The 22,436-nt window shown below is 39.6% G+C and overlaps 1 protein-coding gene and 1 non-coding gene across 7 annotated transcripts in view; both read right to left on the minus strand.

Moving 5' to 3' along the window:
• Window positions 1-17,024, minus strand: part of USP47 (ubiquitin specific peptidase 47) — a 105,712-nt gene extending 88,688 nt beyond the window's left edge. For 4 of the 6 annotated variants that reach the window (XM_086340029.1, XM_086340028.1, XM_086340027.1 and 1 more), the window contains exon 1: window positions 15,849-16,098. In XM_086340029.1, the coding sequence (XP_086196155.1) occupies window positions 15,849-15,887 (39 nt within the window). In that variant the 5' untranslated portion in view covers window positions 15,888-16,098. Of the gene's footprint in view, window positions 1-15,848; window positions 16,099-16,232 lie in introns of those variants that run through there. The other 2 variants (XM_086340031.1, XM_086340030.1) reach the window with 2 other exon arrangements.
• Window positions 17,025-21,869: 4,845 nt separating this feature from the next.
• LOC147357726 (signal recognition particle RNA) lies at window positions 21,870-22,169 on the minus strand. Its single transcript, XR_015142553.1, has one exon.
• Between the last annotated feature and the right edge of the window lie 267 nt (window positions 22,170-22,436).

The following is a 22,436-nucleotide window of genomic DNA, read 5'->3' on the forward strand; positions in this document are numbered from 1 at the left end:
AATTTAGAATGTCAAAATTAAAGCAAAGCTATTTCTTAAGAGATTTCACTGTTATGTATCTAATTTTTCACCTATTTCCTTTCATTACCACAAAGTGCTATGAACAAAGTAATAAATTACACAACTTTGTGTAAACTTAAAGGCACAAAATTAAAATACCTAAACATCTAAAAGGGCAGACATTTTTAGCTATAAAATAGAAGAAATGTACATGAATTCATAGAGTTTTTGTATATTTACAAAAGCCATACATATCTTTTATCAGATAAGTTATACAAAAATTCTACTTTCTAATGCAACCTAGAATTGGGTTGTAATCAAGAGCTCCTTCTGGTAAAATTTTATTTGGAGGATTGGGGAAACCCTTCGGAAGATTTAATTAATTCCCTAATTAAAAACATTTCTTGTTAGTGTTTTTAGTTGCTGCTGCGGCAGCTGCTACCAGTCAACAGTCTAGTATCAGTACCACTTCTAGCCTTCTAAAGCTGCTGAAAAAAAACTAGGTAAATAGGCAGTTCTCTATACTATGGCTTCTAGAGCTTCCCTGGTGGCTCAGACAGTAAAGAGTGTGCCTGCAATGCAGGAAACCCGAGTTCGATCCCTGGACAGGGAAGATCCCCTGGAGAAGGAAATGGCAACCACTCCAGTATTCTTGCCTGGAAAATCCCATGGATGGAGTTACCTGTTGGGCTACAGTCTTTGGGGTCACAAGGAGCTGGACACGAATGAGCGACTTTCACATACATATATACCAAGACAAATGCCTGTAAAGCACTCAAGAAAGCAACCGGCTACAAACATAGCTCACAACAACATGCCTTATACTGAAAAGGTGAAGAAACCACATTTTCATAAGCATCATACAGTGGCTGTCGCTGAAAATCGGAAGGACACATAACTTCTCACTTGCAAACTTCCCTTCCAGCATCAAGTGTGAGAAAATGTTCAGGACTTCAAACCAGATCTACACTACCAAAGTGCAGATACCTTCACATTTCTGGAGGCAAATGAGACCTATCTAGTTAGCCTATTTGAAAATGCCTACCTGTGTGTTATCCGTATCGAATATATAACTACTATGCCAAAGGATATGCTGCCAGCATGACTCATGTGTGGAGAATGCACTTACGATGCATTACAAAGGCAAACACTTTATTCTTAAAAAACAACCAACCAAAAAAAAGTACCTAGTTATATGACTGCAAATGAGGGGAAAAAAAACCACCAGGTGAGAGAATAGATATTAGAGCAAATTCCACTTTGCCCTGTTTTCATTTGTGTGTAAATGTTTAATATTAATGCAGGGACAAAGAACATTCATGCAAGTAAACAATGTTCCAACGAACCAGTTTCAATGAATTTGCTTATAACAATCATAAACAAATCTGTTAACTTTTTCTGCCAAAAAAAAAAAATTCCTGCCCACTCATGTCTACACAATAAAAACCTAAATTCCTTTATGCACACAAAGCCTTTAGAATTTTAAGACACAATCTGCCAGAACTATCTTCTCTCATTCACCCCAGGCACGCCATGCATTTACCCCAAACTTTCTGTCACTTTTAAAATGCATTATAGACTTTTGTGTTGGAAATGTTATTTTTCCTAACTAAAAGCTCTTATCTTCTCCTTACTTGGCAGTCATCTTTTGCAACCCAATTTAAGTGTTCTCACAGAACCCTCTAAGTAAAGCTGGGCTCCCTCCCTTAGGGTCCCACTTTATTTCCCCATTCTGCATTTGTCTCTTTACAAATTTTTGTTTCCCAAACTAGACTAAACTAGACTAGCATCTAGAACTAGGTCAGATTTCTTATTCATCTTTGATTCTCTGATGCATGGCAGCTACCAACTCGGTGCTTAACTGAATGAATTCAACAGTATTAGGAGCTACAGAAATCTACAGTAAGAAAAATTAAAGTATATTTATGATGAAATAAAAACAGGTAATATCCTTTGAAACAAGAAAGATACTTATAGTCAAACTACAATGCTTTGGTTGCACTAGAAAATTTCACTTAGGTAATAAACGAAGGGCATGGTTTTCCCAAAGTTAAACCAAAGCTGCTAGACTCGCTGCACACCAGTGTCCCCAACCTGTGGCGCCAGGAATTGGCTTCATGGTAGACAATTTCTCCACAGAGGGAGGGAGGGGTGCATGGGGGAGACTTCGTGTTTCACCTGGCACTCCCTGCCTGCTATGTGGCCCAGCTCCTAACAGGCCGCAGACTGGTGTCTGTTCCTGGCCTGGGGTTTGTAGGGACCCCTGCTGTATAGAAAGATTTAAGTCCAGATCTTTTTTCTTAACTATGTCACTTACCCATGAATTTTTCTCTACTGGAAAGCCACTGTATTTCTGCTAATAGGTGAACAACTCTGCAAGTCTTACAGCAATTACACAGCATCAAATCTAAAGCACAGTCATGCTGTCGTGTAGCTAACAAAGGTTTGGTTTTGTTATGGTTTGTTATGTAGTCAAAGGTATGGTTTTCTCATGGATGTGAGAGTTGGACTATAAAGAAAGCTGAGCGCCGAAGACCTGATGCTTTTGAACTGTGGTGTTGGAGAAGACTCTTGAGAGTCCCTTGGACTGCAAGGAGATCCAACCAGTCCAACCTAAAGGAAATCAGTCCTGAATATTCACTGGAAGGACTGATGCTGATGCTGAAACTCCCAATACTTGGCCACCGGATGCAAAGAACTGACTCATCTGAAAACACTCTGATGCTGGGAAAGATTGAAGGTGGGAAGAGGAGGGGACAACAGAGGATGAGATGGTTGGATGGCATCACCGACTCAATGGACATGAGTTTGAGTAAACTCCAGTAGTTGGTGACGGACAGAGAGGCCTGGAGTGCTGCAGTCCATGGGGTCTCAAAGAGTCAGACACAACTGAGTAACTGAACTGAACTAAGTCACTAAGTTGTGTCTCAGACTTCTGCGACCTCATAGACTGTGGCCCCGCCAGGCTCCTCTGGCTACGGGAATTCTCAGGCAAGAATAGTGGAAAGTGAAAGTGAACTTGCTCAGTCGTGTCCAACTCTTTGCAAACCCCTGGACTGTAGCCTACCAGGCTTCTCCGTCCATGGGATTCTACAGGCGAGAATACTGGAGTGGGTTACTATTTCCTTCTCCAGCGGATCTTCCCGACTCAGGGATCAAACCTGGGTCTCCCACATTATAGGCAGATGCTTTAACCTCTGAGCCACCAGGGAAGCCCTGGAGTGGTAGCCATTTCCTTCTCCAGGAGATCTTTCTGACTCAGGGACACAAGCTATGTGTCCTGCTTGGTAGGCAAAATCTTTACTACTGAGCCACCTGGGAAGCCCACAATCAGTAATACAACTAACCAAAAAGACAAGTTAATTGGTTCTTCTATTCATGTCAACTGGTTATACTCCAGAGTTTTCGAAAGTCAGAGTTATCAAACACATTAAGTTCTCCCAGAAACAAACATTCTTAACATGGATCCTGCTTTAAAACAACATTTCACACTGAATCTTATAAACAAATAACCTGTTAATCTAGTAAGTTATTTCAACAAATATCTATATATTCTAAATCAATTTTTCTTAGGATCTTATTAGACTAAAAAGTTTCATTTAAAAGCTGTACTTTGTTACATGTTTCAATTATTAAAAAGCAGTAAAAACAGGTCTTACTTGATAACATAAAAAAACCTATCAAATCTAACAATCATTTAGGATTTATGCTGACAGGTCATATCAGATCCATGACTTCAAACAACTAAGCATATTTAATAACTAAGACATGACTTAATTTTTATTTAATCGATACATATTCATGTATAGCATATTATGCTGGCCCCTAAACCAATACAGGATGAAGGTAATAACAATAATGAAGGTAGTAACATTTATGGTAACAGATAACACTTATAAGAATGCTTATTAAGTAAAAGACACTCTATATGTATTAACTCATTCAATTTTCCCAAAAGCCCAAGGAGGCAGTTACTAGTATCCGCATTTAACTTAGGTACTGGGAAGTTAAATAACTTGCCCAAGGTCACAAAACTGGTACTTGAACCCAGGCACTCTTTCTGTTGTGTCTTGACTTTGAATTAACTTATAATAAAGAGGTGTAATTTTTTAAATGTCAAAAGCTACAGCATTATGGCATTTCAGGGTTAGAAAAATGGTATTAGATTGGAAGAGGAAAATCAGGAAAGGTTTCTTATACTAGTAAGAAAGGCTAGATTTTGCTGTTTAGGTAGCATTTTAACAGCTTGCTTTTAAAAAGCATAAAAAATTCGAGACAGTTGCATGGCATGGCCAAAAAACATTTTTTTTTTTAATTTTAAAAATAAAATTTAAACATATTGGGAATTAGCTAGCAGCCAGTGGTTAGGACTCAGCACTTTCACTGACAAGGCCTAGTTTTGATCCCTGGTAGGAGAAGGCAATGGCACCCCACTCCAGCACTCTTGCCTGGAAAATCTCATGGACGGAGGAGCCTGGTAGGCTACAGTCCATGGGGTCGCTAAGAGTTGGACACGACTGAGCGATTTCACTTTCACTTTTCACTTTCATGCACTGGAGAAGGAAATGGCAACCCACTCCAGTGTTCTTGCCTGGAGAATCTCAGGGACAGCGGAGCCTGGTGGGGTGCTGTCTATGGGATCGCACAGAGTCGGACACTACTGAAGCGACTTAGCAGTAGCAGCAGCAGGGGAACTAAGATTCTGCAAGCAGCATGATATAGCCAAAACAACGACAAACAAACAAGAAACACGACAAATTCAAGACACAGATCTCAGTAAGTTTCATACAAAGAGTAATCTCCATACAAAGAGTAATCTCTCAACAGTAGGTTTCAGTGGCAATCTTATATCAATGAAAATGTTCATATCCATGGCTACTTTTTTTTAAGTCTTCATTGAATCTATTACTATATTGCTTCTGTTTTACGTTTTGTTTTTTTGGCCATGAGGCATCTGGGATCTCACCTCCCCAACTGGGGATCGAACCAGCATTCCCTACGTTAATGGGAAGGCAAAGTATTTACCACTGGGCCACAAAGGAATTCCCTCTATGTCTACTTTATGTATGCTTGGTTCAGTTTAGTTTCATTAAACCAAAGAGCAGTGCAATCACTATTGTTCCCAAACCTGAGACAAAGTAAACAGAAGTACGCAGTAGAGAGGAGACGTCTGTTTACTTACACCACAACTATATCCACCCCTTCTTCCATGATACTAACAGAAAACCAGGCTCAGGAAAAATACACATGAAGAATCTTGATCTAAAAGACCACATCGTTTTTGCCAATCATCTGCCATCACTGCTAGTCACAATCATTTTGCCAAAGACTTTAAAAAAATTTTTGTCAATGTTGATTTTTATTTATTTGGCTGTGCCGGGTCTTACTTGCTGCATGTAGAGATCTAGCTCCCTGACCAGGGATTGAACCTGGGTCTCCTGTATTGGGAACTCGGAGTCTTAGCCACTGGACCACCAAGAGAAGTCCTGCTAAGATTTTTTTTTTTTTAAACAACAGAGAAGGTTCGTAGAAAATTAGATTGTAAGCAGCAATACCTGGATAGAACACTTTAAATCTGTGCAATAAGCCTCATAAAAGAACATGCCTCTGCATATCATGACACCTATTACACTATCATAACTAAGTAAGATCCTCAATACCAATGAATTGGTTTTTAAAGTAGATGTCTTCTGGAACCTTAATTTACAATAGGTATTTGAAAATAAATTTAATGCTATGTTTTTCACAACTTCCTATTTTCAACCCCATCTTTTTTTTCAATTTGGGCTAGTGGTGATGGTACACAAGTCACCTGGAAACACATTGTGCTTCTCCCCTTTGTTTTGGCAAAAAATTACAATACCTGGTACTAAGAAACAAAACATTTATGTGACTAATTCAGAGAAAGGAAAATTAAAGAGAGGCAACAATCCTAACAATGTACTCAAGAAAGTACTTAAATAGTAGTTTTCATGTAAAAATCAAAGTTCACCCATTTAAAACTCCCTAAAAACCAGATGTTAAAAAAATACTTCGTGTTATTCACTCAGGGCAAGTGACACATGACAGCACATAGCACATCAGAGAACAGTCACTAATGTAGCTGAAATGAGGCTAAAACAAAATTGGCTTGGGGTAGGAGACAACAAAAACATTAAGAATTTCTGGTTAAAGAGGACAGATTGAATGAAAGCATTTAGCTCTAAAGCTTCCCAAAATATCTCTGAAACAAGAATAAAGAAAATTTTTAAAGAGCATAAATCCATAGGAAACCAAAAACACGATTTTAGAAGCTGGAAAGCAGAACAGGTGGTAATGACTCTTACACCAGAGAAGGTTGAAACCTGTATTAGTCTAGACGAAAAACAAAGACACCTGGTTTACAGCACATACCACATTTACATTTACAGCAAAAGACCTCTCAACTCTTTGGAGAAGTGCTTCATCCTAGTGTTGAGGCAGCGCAAATAGAAGATGGGCCGAAGCATTACGTGGTGCCACAAAGTGAAGATGTGCTCAAAAAGCAAGGATGAGCACAGATGCCAACCAGAAAGAGCTTCCCTGGCCAAGACTGCAACAGCCTGAGCAACAAGATTAGTAACAATAATTTGGGGTTATAATACAAAGAATAAAATAAAATCTGTACGTCTATACTGATATAAATAAATAAGTAAATAAATGGAGGAGAAGGGACAGCTTCTGTTCACAAAAGAATTCCAATTAATAAATGTAGAAATGAGGGAAAGAGAAAATCTTAACAATAGCAAGATCTACACATGGATGCTAAAACTAGAGGGCAAAAGTTTAAGCAGAAACAGGATATCTGCATGGTCTCAAAGTAGTAATTATTAAAGAGGAAAATAGTAGCTTTACAGTGGAGAAACCTAGCAGAATCCCCTGAACCCAGTGATCACAGGTTAATATTACCAGGAGGACACGTCACCACCCTGTCACCTCCACCCCCTCCAAACGATGCACTGGGAAGGACATAACACTTCTGTGATATCCTTCTCTTTAACAACCTCTGTCTGATCTTGAGAAAATATCAGACAAACCCAAATTGAGAGCCATTTTGCAAAAATGACTAGTACTGTTCAAAATGTCAACGTCATGAAAAAGAAAAGTATGAGAAAGTGCCACAAATAAAGGAAACTAAGGAGACATGACAACAAAATTGAATGAGGTATTCTGAATTTGGATCTTGGAATAAAAACAAACATTAGTGGAAAACTAGTTAAATCTAAATAAATTCTATAGTATAGTTAATAGTATTGTACTAAGGTTAGTTTCTTACTTTTAATAAGTGTTCTATGATTTATATGAAGAGATTATCATAAGGAAAAGCTTGGTGATGGGTATACGGGAACTCTGTGTATTCCTTTTTCAAGACTTCTATTAAAAAAAAAAATTAAAAAGAAAAACCTAAAAGGCTCAGATACTCTGGGAGCAAGAGTGAGGTCCAAGCTAGAATAGGAGATCAAAGTCTGCTTAAGAAACAGTCAAAACTTCCAGATCCTCTCTCCTACTCTTTGACCCCTTCTTGGCAAGAGACTAAACAACCTCAGGAGAGTATAACACAAGGCGTCTTTGGACAAGAGGACGCCAGGTGCAACTGAACTGGAAGGCTGCCACACTGGGAAGTGGCTTTCCATGTGGTGCTAGTGGTATAAAACCCGCTTGCCAATGCAGAAGCCTTAAGAGACCTGGGTTCGATCCCTGAGTCGGGAAGATCCCCTGGAAGAGGGCATGGCAATCCATTCCAGTATTCTTGCCTGGAGAATTCCATGGACAGGAAGATCCTTGCGGGCTACAGTCTAGGGTCACAGAGTCAGACTCAACTCAGCAGGCATGCATACTGAAAACTGCAGAATTAAATGAAAGTGCACTTGTGTATGTCATGATAAAACCCACATTCCCTTTTCCTACTCAACTCCAAAGCCTGTTCTCTTCAAGGAACAGACCAGAAATCTTTTCTGGGAAATCAATTCAGCACAAGAGAAAAATCTGTCACTGGGAGTCCAAGGAAATTATCCAGACATATCCAATGAACAGGGAAAACCATAATCACTCACTGGCAGAGCTTCCATTCAGCTTTTTAAGGGCCCTCAGAATTCTAAATAAACACTGACTTCCAAGGAATACCAGACATCTAAAACAAAAATCTAATATAAAAGACAAAGCCCAAAGCCAACAAACAGAAAAAGGAAATCTGGAGAAAAGAGAATATTCAGAGAAGAAACGTATCAATAATTCCCTAAGAGAGAAAAGATATTATATCCACGAAAAGAATATTATCATTTAAACTTTTTTAGGAAAAAAAAGTACTTGGAAATTATACACATTAATAGCAGAAATAAAACCTTAGTAGAAGAATTAGAAGATAAAGTTGAGAAAAATCTCCCAGAAAGCAGAGGAAAAAGAAAGAAATGGAAAATAGATGTAAACACAGAAGAAAATTAGAGAAGCCAGTCAGTAGGCCTAATACCTAAACAACAGGAATTCAAGAGAAACAGAGAAAACGAAGGGGAAGAAACCAAAGAAATGACAAAAAATATTTCTGATCGAGAATTCCCTGCCCACCAAACTATCTACAAAGAGAACAGAAACAACATTTTAAGGACGTGAAGTCTCAAAAAAATTACAGCCCATCCTGAAAGCTATTGAAAATGGTCCCCCAAAATGAGAACACAAAGAAAGATGAAGGCATCAAATACGGAACCAGGAACTCCTAGAGAGACCTGCGGGAAACTAAGATGATTATAAGCGTAAATCTAAGACAACAGCTGCAATTCGAGAAAATTCATCCAAAGAAACTGGTAGGTTTGAACATAATGAGGAGAAGATTTATACACTTGAGAGTTTGGACTAACTCAGGGTTTCTCAACAGCAGCACTACTGACATTGTGGACAACAGAATTCTTTGCTGTAGGAGGCTGTCTGGTGCAGTTAGGACGATGCTCGGCAGCATAGCTTGCTTTTGCTCACTAGACATCAGAAGCACACTACTGCCCTTGCTCACCTACCCAACATCGCCAATATCCTTAGGTGAGAAGCACCTGGTGAAATTCATGATAAGTACACAAAAAACTAAGCAAAAGTAAATTTTTAGAAAGTATTAATTCATGGAAAACACAAAATGCTACACAGGAAGGGAAAATAATCACTATAAACTACAAAGTTCAACTATGTATACAGTCACATTGACATAAACTTTGAACTTTTACGTATCTGAACAACCTGCAATCTGACAACATTGGGATGACTGGGCAGAAATGAGAAGTGTGTCTCTGTGTTTGGGGATAGTAGTAAGCCTAAACTTCCATCGTGGGAAGTCAGTACACAATTTCTTCAATTGAAAAATCACGAAGGAAAATGACAGGAACACTACTCTGAGATGTGGAGATAAATATCTGAAGAATGAGTTGAAAGTGGTTGCCTCTGGAGAGCCTAAAATGGAAGGGGAGGGGAATCTGTACAGCAGAGCTATTCAACTCTTTTAAATATGTGCATGTGTAACTTTGATAAAAATTAACTGTAAAAAAACCAATCAATTGAGACTATATTATGAAGGACTTTCCTACTACTTAAGGCCAAAGTGACCCAGAAACAAACAGCTATACAACTTTGAGGAAGTTACTTACTCTTTAAGCATACTTCCTATCTATCTACAAATACACAGTGAAAGAGCCGGCTTAAAGAGCTTTACATGAATTAAATGAGAACGAGTGTAAACTGTTTAGTGGTGTCTGGCACAAAGTGTTTATACATCGTATCTAGTATTTGATTTGCAGTCAGAGAGTAATAATTATAAATTTTAAGACAGGTAAGTCATAATCTCATGTGTTTTAGAAAGTAATGGCTATTGTGGAGAAGACAGTTATTAAACAGAAGAGCCTAGAAGCACAGAGACCATTTAAAAGGCCTATATTGAAATGAGACAACAGACAGAGGCAGAGCCATGAAGAGAAAGATAAGGATACAAGATATCTTGCAAGTGATGGTCTAACTATATACGCAAAAAGGAGGAGTTAAAAAAATGTTCTAACTTAGGTAAACAGAAGATGATGACACTAACTGAATAAGAGAATACAAAGAATTATGCTGGGAGGAGGACTAAGAAGAGAGGAAAGAAAAATGAGGTTGATACTACACGTATTTAATCTGTAGGTCCTAGAGTACAACCAACTACAGATATCCAGTATGCAGGTGGAAATCTGAAACTGGAAGAGAGGTCAGGGCTTGAGATATTAAAAACATGTAAATTACAATCAAAGGTTGAAGCCATACAAATTAAAAGAATATTCATTTGACATGCTCCACAATAGATACTGATGGAAATGATTTGAAAAAAAAAAAAAGACAATAGAGATGAAAAACAAGCTGTTTTAATGTTTTGGGGGCTCTCAATATCAATGGTCCTGAAACATGAGGTCATTGTGAAGTTCAAATGAGTTAATATACACAAAGCACATATAACAGTATGTGACATTTAATAAAAGCTCAATAAATTTTGGATTATTAGTATCATCATTAGTTCCAGATAGAAGTAGTGTTTATTGACTTCCCTGGTTAAGAACCCACCTGCCAATGCAGAAGACACGGGTTAATCCCTGGTCTGGGAAGATTTCACCTGCTGTGGGGCAATTAAGCCTGTGCTCCACAATAAGAGAAGTAGTGATTATTACATGGAAAAGAGAAGCAGAAAAAAATTCACTGAGATATGGAATCACATATTCTTTTCTTTCACTTTTCCATCCTTTCTACATTTATATTTTCCTTGGACACCACTTTTCACTTATAGTGAAAGTATTATTTTAAAACCACTAGGTACATTGTAATATCCTTAATTATACCATAAGATACTTGAGGAAAAAATAATTTTTTTCTACTTTTTCTAAATAATCCCTGTATGGCAGCATACAGCAATGTACAGTGAGTACTCAACAAATATTAATGTCACAAATTCTTTATAAGGAAACAAAATAAAAGCAACAAAGCAATAAATAAAAATTGGAATGATATTAAAAGCCAAAGATCTCAAAGTCAACATCAACATACAACAATTCAAAGACAAACAGAAGAGTGAAAAGGTGAGGGGAAAAGCTTTATTGTTAACCACACAGAACAGACCACACTCTCTTTGCTCTCCTCTGGATACAATAAAATTAGAAGAAATACTAAAAACACTGGATTATGTCTAAAACAGAGCAAGCTGAGAAACACTTAGAGAACTGAGGATGCTCAGACTTTAAAACAGAGCTTGGTCCTCCTACTCCCTTCCCCCATGTTCAACAATGGAAAAAAGCTATCCTTTGGAAAATGATTGAAAATTTCTCTGCTGTCCGGAGCCAACAATCAACAGATGGCAGTTATAGAGATCTAGACTTCTCTCAGCTCAAAAACTTAAAACAGATTTCTCAAAAGACAAAGATATTACCCGAGATGTCATGAAGGTATTCAAGCTGAGGTTGGAAAACAGCTTGCCAAGGATGTTATGAAAAACATCCAAGCAGGGGAAATTGGTTAGAAACTGGTTTCCTTGCAACCCTGTAACCAGATCAATGAATATTACTGAAGATCTGCTTCAGAAAGGACACTATCCTAGACCTATAGTTTGTCGTTGTTCAGTCATTCAGTTGTGTCCGACACTTTGGGACCCCACGGACTGCAGCACACCAGGCTTCCCTGTCCTTCACAATCTTCTGGAGTTTGCACAAACTCATGTTCACTGAATCAGTGATGCCATCCAACCATCTCATCCTCAGTCGTCCCTTTTTCCTCCTGCCCTTGATCTTTCCCAGCATCAGGGTTTTTTCCAATGAGCTGGCTCTTCTCATCAGGTGGCCAAAGTATTAGAGCTTCAGCATCAGTCCTTTCAATAAATATTCAGGTCTGATTTCCTTTAGGATTGACTGGTTTGATCTCCCTGCTGTACAAGGGACTCTCAAGAGTCTTCTCCAGCATCACAATTCAAAAGCATTAATTCTTCAGTGCTCAGCCTTCTTTATGGTCCAACTCTCACATCCATACATGACTACTGGAAAAACCACTGCTTTGACTATATGGACCTTTGTCAGCAACTGATGTCTCTGCTTTTTAATACACTGTCTAGGTCTGTCAAACCTAGACAAACCAGACCTACACAAACCTAAACAAGGTACTAACCTATATCTTCACAAACCTAGGCAAACCTAAACCTATAGTACATATTAAAAAAAAAAAAAAAGCGCGGGTGAGAGACACATAAGATCTCTGCTGTCAAGACATCCATAATGAATACTAATAAAATACAGTTGAGACTATAATAGATGATCAGTGAACCAGTGACGCTGCTCAGTCATGTCTGATTCTTTTCGATCCCATGGACTGTAGCCTATCAGGCTCCTCCATCCATGGAATTTTCCAGGCAAGAGTACTGGAGTGGGTTGCCATTTCCTTCTCCAGGGGATCTTCCCAACCCACGGATCAAACCCAGGTCTCCCGCATTGTAGGCAGATGCTTTACCGTCTGAGCCACCAGGGAAGCCCATAATAGATGACACAAAGCACTATTTACTAACTGGCAAATGAATTCTGTTCGTATATAAGTCTTCTAAGAAGGAGAAATCCTTAAGGTTAAATGGTCACAAAAGTTTTTTAAGAATAAATGAGATATGAGATACTTAAGGAAAGAGGTGTATGAATGTTCTGAATTGGTGGGCAGAAGTAGGAAAGAGGAGGCAGCACAAATAGAAGTGAAAAGCAAGTTAAAGAAAAACCTGTTTGGCTACATTAAAAACTTGCTTTGAAGGAGAAGAGATAAGCTTTCTCAAAGGGCAGATTGTGGCCAGAATCAAACTGTATCAATACTAAGTCTTGAACACCAAGCTAAGTAACTTCAAATGTATCCTGTATACAGCATTTGTACCAACTACTTAACTCTACTATAGCCATAGACAATAGTAAAAAAATGGGCATGTCTGTGTTCCAATAAAACTTTATTTATGAATACTGAAATCTAAACTTCCATGTATCACAGATTATTATTATCTTGATATTTTTCAACAATTTGACAATGTAAAAATAATTCTTAACTCTTGAGCCAAACAAAACAGGCTACAGTTTGAATCTGGACCAGGGACTGTAGTTTGCCAAGCCCTGCATGACACTTAGCTGCCGCCTTCAGCAGTCTAAGGTACAGTTTTGTCCTTGAGCTTCTAGGACCAGAATAATATATTATTCGTTCAACAACTGCACACACATGAATGCATATACTTTATCAATATATCTAAATCTAATAAGGGTCAGAGGTTCCCTTAAAAAAAAAAAAAAAAGACAAAGCTGTCCATATAGTTGGTAGTAAGCCATTAGAACAGAACCAAGACATTTTAAAATTCTGTAATTTATTTTCACATAATAAATATAGTTAGAGAGTTACAAACCATTCTCACAGAGCCTCTAGGTTACATGGAGGGATGTGTAGAATAAGAGTATAATCAAGGGGATGTGAGTTCTAGTCCTAGCTCTGTCCTTTATTTACTCATTATGTGACCCTGAACAAGTCCTTTTCAATCCTCTGGCCCTAATTTCCTCATCTGTAAAAGTGAAGGCGCATAAGTTATAATATTAGATGATCACATCACTATGTGCTCTCTCAGCTTTAACACTATATAATTCTACTTCTATCAGACAAGGATGACAAAGATCAGACAAAAGTGATAATTAAAGACACAGAAAAAGAGAAAGACATTGACCAAATGAGTGACCAAATAGGACAAACAGGTACGAGAAAAAGGCCCCAAAATACAGTATTACTAAAATCAAGGGTTTTTTTTAAGTATCAAATGCAAAAGAAAACTCAAGGAAGAGAAGCAGGAAAGAAGAGAAGTATGGCCATCAAAAAAGAATGAACCACTTAACTAGTGAACAAAATGACAGACCTGAGATTTGAGAGTAGTGTGCATGCTTCCAGGAATCATGAAAGGAGTCAGGGAAAAAGAAAAGACTGAAGATGAGTCTGGGGAATAGAAAATAAAGGCACGTGATCGAGAAGGAGTAAGAAACAAAAAAGTCAGAAGTCAGGACGAGTTTGAAGCTTCAAGTAAAGGAATTAGTCTTAAAGGAGAGGCATTTAATCTTTAAAAAACAAAATTTATTAGGGTATAGTTGTTTTACAATATTGTGTTAATTTCTGCTGTACAAGGAAGTAAACCAGTTGTATGTGTACATATATCTCTCCCCTCTTGGATCTCCCTCCCCCCACCCACCAAATCCCTTCCCACCCATCAGTGAGGCATTTAACCTCTAAAATCCAAAAGGTAAAAGCAGCACTTGCAGGTATGTTCCTGTTGAAGTATATCTATATCATGTTTTCTATAAACCAAATTATTAGGGAAATAAACCTAATATTGAGCTTTTCATAAAGCAAAGTTCCACCAATATTTTCTAATGGTCAAAAAATTAAGAAAGGACTAACTTTGCTTTTCACAGAAATGAAAACCAGCACTGTGTAGCTCTAAAAGAAAATTCATTTTTAATATCTCATAGTATCTATCACTTTCATCCTTGCATAAAAGTTTACTTTTGTAGAAAATTGCTTAGCCCCTACTTTGAGCTCAATGAATACTAATGTTACCTTTCTTAGTAGCCTTAGAAGTTCCCAAGGTAAGAATTCTGATTAATTCATCTGTTTATTATTTTCTGTGCAGATGGTGCTTGATGAATAAATACTGACACATACGAACTGAGTTTTAAAAAACTGTCCTTGCAAAACAATCATCTGATAAAGTTGGGAAAATATTCCTATCACTTATACACAACTCCAATAATACTTTTGCAGTGTCAGAGCTTGCTCAAGTACCAACAAATAGCTACAAAGCAACCAAAAAAGGTAAAAAAAAAAAAAAAGAATTAAAAAATTTTAAGATCATCCCAAACTATCAAGATCCGATATAGCTAATTTCAATCGACACTTGCATCTATTTGAGGTATATGAGAAATAAAAATCCAAAGCATTCGCCTGATGATCAGCCAGTTAAAAATACACATTTGGACACCCTGAAGATATTTATAAAGCCAACAGAGATACTATTAATATATTGAAATTCACTGGCCAGTGCTGGATTCTATCATTAATCTTCTCCTGCTATTCAAGAGAAGCCAAGAAGTCAAGCCTTCTCATATCACTTGCTTTTAAGAATGTAAGAAGTCACCCAAACTGGCATACACAACCCAACTACAAAAAGTAGTTCAACTCTCCATATGGTAATGCTTCGCTACCTCTTACCTTTACTTGAAAGTCACATTTACTACTTTTCAACGATCTTCGGTAGGCCTCATTTAGGCAGGCCCCTAGTACCACCAAGTAAGAAACAGGAGTTCAAAAAAGTCCTAACAGTTAACTGCCCTCGCACAAAGCTCAAGTTGGGCGTAGATTTCACAAGCCCTGAGAGCTATGCCACTGTCAAAACCAGAAGCAGCACCGTCACCCCGTCGTGCACATCGGCCACTGTTGCAGAATTTTTTCTTTGAAATTACCTCTCCACCTTGGCTCAATATGTTAAATACTTAAGCTACCCTCTCCCCCTAGAGCAGGACCAGATTCCTTCCAGTCCACTCCGTTTATTGTCCAGCACCACAAATCCAAGGGGAGAGGTCTCCACTCCCCCGACCCCCGAGATCCAGCCCGGTTTCCTAGCTGCTCGCGGCACCCACCATGCACCACCCCCCAACCCCGCACCACACACCTCCTCCTTCCCCCACGGCCGGGCCAGCCCACGAGCTGGGCCCGCAGCCTGCCCCTCGCCCCCGGCCTGCGCTGCTGGCAGCGGCCGCAGGCCTTGGGCCTAGCCTCCTCCGCCGGCCCCTCACCTCCTTCGGGACCAGTTGGTTCTCCTCGCCGGGCACCATCGCTCAGTCTCCCGGCCGCTCCTCTCCGCCCTGCCGGAGGAGGGGGAGGGTGGCGGCGCCTCTCTAGCTCAGGAGAAAAACGGCAGCGGAAGTCATCCTCTCCACCGCCGGCGCTCGGGCTATCGCGGAGGCCTCAACCTGGGCCTCAGACACCAACGCGCAGACACCGACCCAAGGCTCCGCCGCCGCAGCCGCCGTCGCCTTCGTCGTCGGCCCCTCCCCCCGCTCGCTGCAATCAATGGAAAAATGGCGGCGGCCGCTCTCGCGAGAATTCGGGCCGTCGGGCTCCGATCCCGGCGCCTGGCGCCCAAGGTACCCAGACAGCTGTCGTTCGCAACTAATTACCTCGGCTCTCACTCGGCTTCGAGATGTATAAAATTGGTTGAGCGGCCAAGGAAACGCTTTTCGGAGACGATTCCAGACTGTCCATCTCGGGACTCCCTCTGCCGGCAGGGAAAGGACCAGGCCTCAGGTCCTCCATGCCTTTCAGGGCTCCTCGGACTCTCCGTCCACCGGGGAGAGACTCGACCCTAAAGCCTCACCTCTGGCCCTACTGCCAACACTGCTCGCCCTCCCTGTTAGAAGAGCTCCTGAACTCTTCCCTCTTTACAGACCTCCGGTCTCTGCCTGGAAGAGAAAGCATCACGGACTGCCTCCCGGCCTCCGCCCTCAGACACGGTCCCAGCCAGAAAGGACTGCGTTTTCTTTCCCCTTTCCCCACCCTCCCGAAGGCCCGGCTCGAGGGACCTCAAGTCTAGTCTCCTGCTTGGGGAGGGGACAAGTCCATAGTTCGCGAAAGAGGTATCACTTTCCCTCCAGCCCCCCTCCATCAGAGCGGCACTCTGCTGGGCCATTTCGGGGAACTTCCTTCTCGGACAGGTTCAGGTCTGGGGCTGAGATAGCTTCAGAGAGTGGGGCTGCAGTTTGGACCTAGGATCCTCTTTTAAAAATGTTTTTAAAGTACGTTGAAACCACTGCCAGTTGTCCTTTGGCAGTAAGCATTGTATTGTTTTATAGGCAGCAAAGTTTGCGATGGTTATTTTTCTAAATCCTGCTCGTTCCTCAAACTTCCCTTATGAAAACCTGGTGGGATGTCCTTCTTGAAGACTTCTGTGGTACAGCGATGTTTTCGCACTCAGATAATATAATTCTGCTACGTTCCTAACACCCACAGTATCAACTACCTGTCTAAACTGTGTGTTCTCTCCAAACGTTTTTTTTTTATTGCGCTTCCGAATTACAAAAAGTCTCTATACTTATGTAAGTTTAGACACGTCCTGTTGTGTATGATGTAAGGCCTTTTTAAAGTGTAAAAAGGATAAAGATGAAATAAACATTTAAAGTAGCTAAGAGTTATTTTCTATATTAATTATCTTTTAAAAATCCGTGTTATCTTCACTAAAAATATTTAGCGAAAGCAATATGATAGTCTAAGTTTCAGTGATTTAAAAAATCTGTAATACTTTATGAAACAGTTATTAAAATATGTGATTCAACGTTCAGGTTATTTCTGTACTTCACAATTTAACGGCTGTCATAAGCTGAAAGAGATAACTCACAAAGATATGTAGATCCTAATGGAAGAAATACATCTTTGGCTGCTCTTCCTAATGCAAGTATCCATTTTTGTCACTTCCATCCACCAACCATGAAAAGTTTTTGTTTGAAATTCAACTAGTAACTTTCTGTCTTCCCTTATGTCAGTCAGAAGATGTTGCATTTTTATATATTTTCAAAACTCTTCGGAATGCATTGCTTGGAAGATTTCTTCTAACAGGTTGGAAAATTCTGCCTTCAAGTTTTAGTATACATGTGTAAGGTGATTTTTTTTTTTTTTTTGAATTTTGATCTTGTGAGTATTTAAATTTTTGATATTTTGTGTATCATGGATTTTTGCATCAATTTTGACTTTTTAAAATATTGCATGTAGATGTTCATCTTGATTGCTGAGTTTGGGGCATCCTCTTAAATTTTGGGCCCGAAGTGAATGCCTCACTTGCCTCACTATAGCCCCAGCCTTGGATAGCACACAATATGTCATTTTACATCAAAATCATAATGGAAATATTCTCAAATCTCTGATTTCAAAATGTCATGCCCACTACTTAATAAGATGGCTTCTGTAGAGCTCATGCTAGAATCAGATACGTCATCTCTATCATCTTCCCCTTTGCACCTGCTTTATTATTTCCAACTCATATTTTCTTTCCAGAAATCTTTTTTAGCTACTTTCATTTTTGTGGGGGTTAATGAAATAACAATATAATTGGTAAATCTACTTAACCCAGCACACCTAAACTAGAGGAAATCACAATATATTAAGACAAAAGAAAATGAAGAAATCTCCAAATTATTTTCCATGTTGTCTCACACTTTTCACTCAGTAGTGAGATGCCAGTGTCAATCTATATATTATATATTTGAAAGACTTAACTTTTTTGTTTTTAGATAAAAAATAAATATTTTTAAAAGTTTTAGTATTTTCTTTCCACCATCCACCATCTCTGGTTGCACACTCTTCTTTTTAAATGCCATTGGCATGAATGTACTAGAGCCTGATGCCTTGGTATGTATACAATAAACATTTGTGGATAAGTATATGAATGCAGAATTGATTAATAAATGAACAAATAGAGAGGTATGGCTACCTTCCTAGTAAATAAAATTATTGCTATTACATGTATATGTGTTTATTTTACATATAGATTTTATGTCTCCAGCTTTGACTTCTCTCAGGGGCTCCAAATGAATGCATCCATCTACCTTTTTGATGACTCAAAATGTCTCACATTTAGCTTGAATGAAGTAAAACATTTGATCTCCAAGTCTCCCACCTACCTCCTGCAATATTTACTCCGTCAATTCTTCCCATCTCAATAGCCTATACCATCCTCAGTTCAGTCTGTCAAACCAAAATCTTGAGGATCTTCATCTTACATTCAATTCATTACTAAGTCCTGTTGCTTCCAACTCTGAAATAAAATATATCCCAATCCAACCTTTTTTTTTTTTTAATTGGCTGTGTGTGTCTTCATTGCAGCGTGTAAGATCTAGTTCCCCAACCAAGGATTGAATCCAGGCCCCCTACTTTGGGAGCATGGAGTCTCAGCCACTGGAACACCAGGGAAGTCTCTGACGACTTCTCTTTGTATCTGCTGCTGCCCATCTCACTCTAATCACCATCTTTTCTTGCCTAAACTAATGCATTTGTCTCCTAACTCCTCGCTCCTGGTTTCTACTCTGCCCTCACTCCCTCAAGAGTTTATACTCCACGCAGCACTCCAGAGTGGTGATCTTTTAAAAATTTATTAGATGGTATCTCTCTCTTCCCATCTTGCTCAGCATAAAACCTATATTCCTTGCTATGGTCATTGGTAAAACCCAGTGTTATCTATATCTAGCCCTGTCTGCCTTGTTCATCTCATCTACCACTCTTTGGCTTTCACCAATGACCCAGCCGCTCTGCCTTTACTGAAACTTTTAAAATACATTGCTTATCTCTGCTATAAATCCTTTGCCTTGTTATTTCCTTTCTCTAAGATGTTCTTCCCCCAAGTCTTTGCTCTTATCTAGTTCTGCTTTGCTATTTGGGGCTCTCTCAGTTTCTCAACGGAGAAGGCAATGGCAACTCACTCCAGTACTCTTGCCTGGAAAATCCCATGGACAGAGGAGACTGGTAGGCTGTAGTTCATGGGGTCACTAAGAGTCGGACACGACTGAGTGACTTCACTTTCACTTTTCACTTTTATGCACTGGAGAAGGAAATGGCAACCCACTCCAGTGTTCTTGCCTGGAGAATCCCAGGGACTGGGGAGCTTGGTGGGCTGCCATCTATGGAGTCGCACAGAGTCGGACACGACTGAAGCGACTTAGCAGCAGCAGCAGCAGTTTCTCAAAGAGGCCTTTAATGACCACTCTTCTTCAGTGCCTGGCCTGTAATAGGTGCTTCATAAATTTCTGTTGAATTAACATTTTTTACACGAGATTCATGTTTTTAAAAACGTACTGTTTTCTTTATAACATTTTTTGGATTATTTTTCTTTTTCCATTCACTTGAAAATGTTCATAATATAACCCCAGTCAAAACATGACAAAAACATCAGAAAAATCCAGATGGGAGGACACTCTACAGGATATCTGGCTAGCATTCTTCAAGACAGTTAAGCTCTAGAAAAACAATGAAAGACTGAGAAACTGTCATAGACCAGAGGAGACTGGGGAGACATTACAACTAAATGCAATGTGGTACCCTGGATAGGTTTCTGGAAACGAAGGCACATTGATGGAAAACCTGGTGAAGTCCAAATAAAATCTGTAGTTTTGTTATTAATGTTCCAGTATCAGTTTCTTAGTTTTGACAAATATACAATGGTAACATAAGATGTTAACCATGGGGGAAGCTGGAAGGGGTATATGTATTTTCTGTTCTGTCTAAGCAACTTTTCGGCAATTCTAAAATTATTCCAAGTTAAAAAGTGTATTTAAAAATGTTCATGGTAATACTTAAGGTATTTCTGTCCTCTTTCATATTTCAACACCATTTGTGAGCATTTCTATGTTTTAAATGACTTTTAAAAAGCCCTAAGGTCAAAATCATATGATACAATTTAAGAGCTAGTGATAATGTTCCCTATAACTAGAACTATTAGTAATACTGTTAAATGTATTTTGTAAATGTGAATGGAGGTTTTTGCCTTGATTCTGTTTTAATGGAGTAAAAAGATCTTTAGTCAGTGTGATGTGACTTTGGAGCCACACTGATCTGTTTTGAGATTCAAGCTCTGTCACTTTCTCCATATAAGACCTCCCTGAACCTCTCTGTTCTCAATTAGAAAATGAGAGAACAAAGAAGACTCTTGGCATTTACCAATTTAACATTTGCAGTTTTGACCAGAAAAGTTCATGACATGTAGCACTCTATAATTGAGCCAAAAAGGAAATTTGGATTTTATACATTAGCCAAGGAGAGGAGACAGTATAGCTGTATGATGGAACGAATGGAGTTGAAAATTGTTTACCTAAATTTGAATCCTACTTCTGTTAATATTAACTGATGGCCTTCCTTGGCTAAATCTCTTAAATTCATAAGCTTCAGTTTTCTTATCTGTAAAATAAAGATAATAATAGCTCCACCTTGGGAATTCCTGGGCACTCCAGTGGTTAGAACATGACCCTTTTACTGCCATGGCCCAGGTTCAATCCCTGGTAGGGAAACTAAGATCCTGCAAGCTGCATGGTGTAGGAACAAAAAAAAAAGACTCTGAAAAGAAATTCAACTTTTAGCAATGAGATTGAAGAAACTAATAAAGTAATGGATCTTAGCCATGAACTAGGTTCTCTGGCTAAGTTAGAGAGTGAAATGTAAAACTAGTCAGTTCAATTCAGTTCAGTTGTTCAGTCATGTCCAACTGTTTGCAACCCCATGGACTGCAGCACACCAGGCCTCCATGTCCATCACCAACTCCCAGGACTTGCTCAAACTCATGTCCATTGAGTTGATGATGCCATCCAACTATCTCATCCTCTGTCATCCTCTTCTCGTCCTGCCTTCAATCTTTCCCAGCATCAGGGTCTTTTCAAATGAGTCAGTTCTTTGCATCAGGTGGCCAAAGTATTAGAGTTTCAGCATCAACATCAGTCCTTCGAATGAGTATTCAGGACTGATTTCCTTTAGGATGGACTGGTCAGATCTCCTTGCTGTCCAAGGGACTCTAAAGAGTCTTCTCCAACACCACAGTTCACAAGCATCAGTTCTTCAGCACTCAGCTTTCTTTATAGTCCAACTCTCACATCCATATATGACTACTAGAAAAATAATAGCTTTGACTTGACGGACCTTTGTTGGCAAAGTAATGTCTCTGCTTTTTAAGATGCTGTCCAGGTTGGTCATAACTTCTCTTCCAAGGAGCAAGTGTCTTTTAATTTCATAGCTGCAGTCACCATCTGCAGTGATTTTTTGTTTGTTTGTTTTTTGTTTTTTTTAAGAGACGGGGTCTCGCTATGTTGCCCAGGCTGGAGTACAGTGGCTATTCACAGGCGCGATCCTACTACTGATCAGCACGGGAGTTTTGACCTGCTGCGTTTCCGACCTGGGCCGGTTCACCCCTCCTTAGGCAACCTGGTGGTCCCCCGCTCCCGGGAGGTCACCATATTGATGCCGAACTTAGTGCGGACACCCGATCGGCATAGCGCACTGCAGCCCAGAACTCCTGAGCTCAAGCGATCCTCCAGCCTCAGCCTCCCGAGTAGCTGGGACTACAGGCGCCCGCCACCGCGCCCGGCCTGCAGTGATTTTGGAGTCCAAAAAAAGAGAGTCTGTCACTGTTTCCCCATCTATTTGCCATGAAGTGAAGGGACTGGATGTCATGATCTTAGTTTTCTGAATGTTGAGTTTTAAGCCAACTTTTTCACTCTCCTCTTTCACTCTCATCAAGAGGCTCTTTAGTTCTTCTTCACTTTCTGCCATAAGGGTGGTGTCATCTGCATATCTGAGGTTATTGATATTTCTCCCAGCAATCTTGATTCCAGCCTGTGCTTCATCCAGCCCAG

Source organism: Bos grunniens, chromosome 15 (genome assembly GCF_055505025.1).
Source record: "Bos grunniens cultivar Pamir isolate PY7600 chromosome 15, Bosgru_T2T1.0, whole genome shotgun sequence".
Lineage (NCBI taxonomy): Eukaryota > Metazoa > Chordata > Mammalia > Artiodactyla > Bovidae > Bos > Bos grunniens.